This window comes from Perna viridis, chromosome 10 (genome assembly GCF_037379345.1).
Source record: "Perna viridis isolate PV_CMFRI_1.1 ecotype Kerala chromosome 10, ASM3737934v1, whole genome shotgun sequence".
Taxonomy (NCBI): Eukaryota; Metazoa; Mollusca; class Bivalvia; order Mytilida; family Mytilidae; genus Perna; species Perna viridis.
Genome location: NC_142454.1, coordinates 4,199,392 through 4,204,806, shown reverse-complemented (window position 1 = coordinate 4,204,806; position 5,415 = coordinate 4,199,392). Strand labels below are relative to the sequence as shown.

Below are 5,415 nucleotides of genomic sequence, written 5' to 3'. Positions count from 1 at the left end.
ATCATTTAATGACGTCATTCTATGAAGTTTTTTTTTACTTTATTGGCAAATTGATTGACAAAAATTAAATCATCTTCCGTAAAATTTGACAAGTTGTATGTTTCATTACATATGAATCAGTTTCAGACTTTTATGACTTTGCTCAGCTTGAAGTGATGAATTCAATAATTCACGTTTGACGTTGTTATTGATTAACTCGACATACCTTACTTTATTTTAAAAGCCCGCTATTACGCGTACACAACCCATGCCTATTCAGTAATGGACGCTGCTAGTTTAACAGTGATGATTAAACCCGACCGTAAATGTCTTGTTAAGTATTAACCCATATACAGTACTTACTCTGTCGTACAAAACCTGCCATTATCGTTCAATCAAGAATTCTAGTTAAATGGATGTGCATCTAGAAATAATTGGCCATCGATTGAGGCTTGCCAGAGGCTGGTAGACATTTTTTTGTCGTGCAACGTGAAATTATATAATTCTTTATTCCTTCCAGCTCTGAGTCTTATAAAAAGAAGTGGTATTTGTCCTACAAAGTTCAAAGATTGATGAGTATTGATATTTTCATCTATGTAATAGAATTTCACAAGAAAACTGATTTGAAGTAAAGGTGTACTCTTCTGCAAGAAGGAATAATACAAACAGTCGAAAAAATCAGGGAATTTTTACCATTTGATATTCGTTTGATATTTATTTAGAATTTACATTCTTAAAAGTAGCCAGAAATGAATATCAAACGAATATCAAACGGTAAAATTTTATCGTTTGATATTCAGTTTGATATTGAAAAGTTTGAATGTCGAATATCGAACATCGGATATCCAACGTACTAGATCTCGGTAAATACTTCAACAAAACATCAGCAACACAACATGATCATTTGTAGCATTAGTATTACTGAATTGTGAAAGATACCGCATGAAAATCTAAGATCAAAGTAGACTGATATTAGATTCAAAGAACTACATAATAAATATGTAGATTCAACAAGATCATGAATAAAATAGCGCATTAATACGAGAGGGGTATAAATGTAAAATAGGGAAACAATATTCTGCATAGCCTGAGCCTAACCCCTTTTTGTAGGCGGAGGAGAGACGTAATCTTGTTCATAAAAGAAAATTTGTACGTTAAACTTTAGTGATGTACAGAGCAATACATTTATCAAAACTATAGTATTACTGAACTAGTTGTTGCGCTTTAAGTCTTAGATACGGAAGCGAGATGAGATACCAATATACGCTGTGATGCTCACAACAAAAGAAACCAATCTGTTAGATAACGAATCAAAAATCCCATAATTGATTAGCACGATGTATAAGTATTTAGTTTTATTTCTGAAAGCAGTTTCAAAGCTTCACAGCAGAAAATAGATAAATATAATTTGCACTTGATACGAATGATGTTGTGATTTGGGCGATAAGTGTGTTTCCTTGTACATGTCGGTTTTGATACTAAACAATAGCACAGTTCCTCTACTGTCGGTAATTAATACAGCAGCCAGGAACTATACATCATACATCGAACTTCACAAGCTGCGATTAAATCGAACTATAACTCAAAGAGATCGGAAGTATTTGCTTCAAGGAACCACAGAGGGGCTTATCTATGCAATGACTAGAAGAATGTTTTCTAAAGAAACACGTTGCTATGTGGTTAAAGGTGCTACTCTTCCATGGCATTACTACTGGTGAAAGTTTGAATTTAATGACGTAAAAAACGAGGTACGTACGGTTTATCAAATAACGCAAAATTAAGTGCTTTCTCGCGAACAGTGGAATAACTACGTTCTGTTTTGTAAGTTGTTAGTGAAGTTTTTAACTTTTTAAGAGGGAAATAATTATCAGGAAGTAAAAAGAAAAAAACTGCACGTTATCTATATCAGCGAATAGGCACGGGGTTTTTTTATCAAACAATTGTGTGATTTCTATTTTATGCAAAGATTAGGAAAATAGTTTTGAAGGTTTATATTGGTATTTTTAATTAGCAGCTATGGATTGGTTCCGATAAAGAGGAAAATACGGTAACGAACCGAGTTTCTAGGGACAAGTGTTGATATGAATGCTGAGATTTTATTAAAACTGGTCGAACGATAATTAATGAAAAACAATCCTATTGGAACAATAAAAACAAGTGTTAAACGAAGTTACATTCCTGGTATTCAATCATAAAGGTTTATGTTCAAAAGGCGTTCATGCGATATTAGTTTTTTTTATGAAAGTGGAAACATTTATTCAGGCACGTAGATTACCTGAAAAGAACAATTTAATGTTTGAAAGGAAACCATCATCAACAATAAATGTATTTGATAACATAAGAATGTTTTCAGTGTGTAAAGGAAATCTACAATTTTTGTGTTATTTGATTTGATTAGAAAAATTAGGATTTATCTTACTGAGATAGTTTCTATGTTATTTCTTTGACTTCAGAGAAAATTAGCGTTTTTTTTCAATTATGATTACGAGGTAATTTCCTCAAGTCGTTGATAAATTAATGCATATCAGAAACCTCCTTTCCGCAGAAGAACAATTAATATGGGAAGAAGATTGCCTATAGTGTATGATACTGCGGATATCGAAAATGGAACACATATATTGTCAAACTTTACAATAATCACAGTTAATGAAACTGAAAAACTGATAAACGCCAATTTGACAGCTGGAATAACAACAACAACAACAACAACAACAAATCCAAACATTGATGTGTACACAGGTCCACCTCCACAGGGACTTCCGGTTCCGTTACTCATCGCAAGTCCTGTTGCAGCCGTCTGCATATTGATATTCGTCTGCATAGCTTACTATTGTCACGCACTTCAGCTGGATGCACGCGCGCGAGAACTGTCGATGAAAATGACAACACAGGATGTTAAAGTACAAATGACCAATTCTATCACAGAAACTTCTGTTTTATCGTCTTGTGAAAATAACCTTGACCTCCTATCTACTCCAAAACGGAAAAGTACAATAACTATTAGGACACCGTCACCATGTAATTCGTTTGCGTCTCTAAAGCCCCCGGGACGATCACCACGACCGTCTATGAATTGGGGCACGTTTGGGGACCAGGACGTTCTAGCATTATCAGCATCAAGGCGGCATTCCACATTTCTAATATAGATTCCATCGTCATCATTTTCTTCATGGCTGGATTAATTTATGATATAACGGGATTAACCAGGCGCTACATTCTCAGGTTGTGAGTACATCAATCTTCCATTTTTAAACAACAAAATGAAAATTTAAATAAGATTTACAGGAGTTGCACGTGGCATGTTAAAATAATCAGCCACATGTTTAATGTTTGAATGCAGTTTAAATAAGTGTGTTTAGACAGGGTACTCGCTCTATCATGTCTGCTGATTGATGTAAGTCTGAGTATAGAATAATGTAAACAATATAATCATTTTCTCTCTCAGAAATAAATATATTTTCTCTAACTCTGTTGCATTAAATGAGTCGCTTTCAAACACAAAAAAGAACAAGGCAAGGAGATCATGAGTGATAGACCACATATATACGAATTTTTTTAAAATGCGAAAGAAAAATATTAAAGGAAAGTATGTTCTTTTTTCATTTTCCTTCGATTTTTCTTAGGTTTTGTTTTTCTGAAGATGGTGTGCTGTGAGCATGAGATTGTGAAAACCAGGCTATTTTGTATTTTCTGAATTCTGTGCTAAAAGCACGTCATATTTACATTCGTAGTTATCTCCTGTATTGATGATGAAGATGACAATAAGTTTCTGTACAAATTTCGAAACTATTTCATTGAATGTTAAAATTGTTTTTGTGTAATTTGCATCCCATCCCGCGGTATTCATTGGTCGTATTTCAATGATTTGTTTACTCCTTTTACTTGAATGCATGGCAAATCTGACATTCATACATGTATTCGTGTTTTAGTTATAATGGCACAAATAGACAAGTCACTGTCAATTTTAAATGTTGAACCCACAAAAGTTTCTTACCGAGATAGCTATTTGAATTAATCATTACGTAAAGTTATCAAATGTGACATTAACCGAATATGTACACACAGCTGCATTCTACAAATTGCATCGATTTTTTCCAATTTCTTCAACTCGTCTCTGATGTTAAAATCCGAATTCATGCCATTAATATGAAAACGATCTCTACTAAAATTATAAATAGTTACATAATGTTTATCTTATTCCATATTTTATCAGATGTTAAGACATGTGCGTTCCCACTGACCTTTATTTACGTCAATAAGCTTTATAAATATTACTGAACATTATTTGGTTTGTCTAAAAAAAGGTTTTGTTGTACCAACGTGTTATGTGAAAATCATATGATGGATAACTCTATTCCGAAGGCTACGTGGGACTATTTTAGTATAGCGCTTGAAATGGCACATATGAAAGCACATATGTGAGATACCAAAAGCAACACTGCAGCTCCATGTTCATCTATGTGTAGAGGAGTAACCAAGGGAACCAAGATTCTAGCGAAAATCAAAAGAATGAAGTACAGGGACCAGACATGGAAAAAATAATTAGGATAATGCCTTGTTTCTTTTTGTATTTGTTTTAACAGAATGCTTTTTAAAATGTTTATTGACTTCTTAAGAACTGCTTAATCTAAAATAAAGCCAGACTGCATTGCTTTCGTATTTAACACAAAAAATTAATTAAACGTCAGAAGGATTTCTGGACTTACAGGACGGTCAATGAAAATGGACGAACGCGATTAAATATTTGTAATACGTTGATGAGAATGTGATGCTGTGCATCTAAAAAATGTAATATGGATGAAGAGCATAAAGATCGTTATAAAAGGAATATAAGAATGCCCAATATCAAGCCAATCTATCCTCCGTAGATAAAACTACACTGGCAACAATAATAAAACAAAATGAACGAACAAAACAAAGAATTAAACATACTACGCAAATCTGCAATTACGGTACGTAGCCATGTACATGTAAGAAACAACATTGCACCAAGGTCATGACTTTAAGCGAGTGCATTTTATATTGGAGGTTATTCCATAATTACATGTAGGAGGAAACATGTGTAAAATTCGAGGCGGTTAATAGTGTTTTATAGTTTTTCGTACATAAATTGTGCAACAGAAAAAAAACATTACAAATAAACGAGAAAAACACTGCTGATACATGTACCCAAACAAAAGCCAAGTAAAATATCACAAAAAGAAAGATATAGGAATAAGTACATTGCTAATTACTGTAATTTCATATTATTTGTAGTTTGTATGTTTGTTATTTTTCTCACAGAAAATACATGTATATTAGGGTAGGTGAGCGGCTTGATATTTTCTTTTTTTTTTAGGATTATTTTAATATTTTGATAAAATTTCGGTCGAAGACTTCACATGAACAAAGATAACCTGTAAATACTATGTAAAGAATGAAATACTATTTAGATTT

At 33.0% G+C, this 5,415-nt stretch overlaps 1 protein-coding gene across 2 annotated transcripts; it reads left to right on the top strand.

Moving 5' to 3' along the window:
* Positions 1-1,322: 1,322 nt before the first annotated feature.
* LOC148604205 (uncharacterized) lies at positions 1,323-3,445 on the top strand. 2 transcript variants are annotated; one of them, XM_088549627.1, is made up of 2 exons: positions 1,323-1,727; positions 1,994-3,445. In XM_088549627.1, the coding sequence occupies exon 2, from the start codon at positions 2,538-2,540 to the stop codon at positions 3,123-3,125; it is 588 nt and encodes a 195-aa protein (XP_088405753.1). In that variant the 5' UTR covers positions 1,323-1,727; positions 1,994-2,537; the 3' UTR covers positions 3,126-3,445. The 2 variants fall into 2 exon arrangements, with proteins under 2 accessions (XP_088405753.1, XP_088405754.1); XM_088549628.1 differs by having other exon boundaries at positions 1,991-3,445.
* The last annotated feature ends 1,970 nt before the right edge of the window (positions 3,446-5,415 follow it).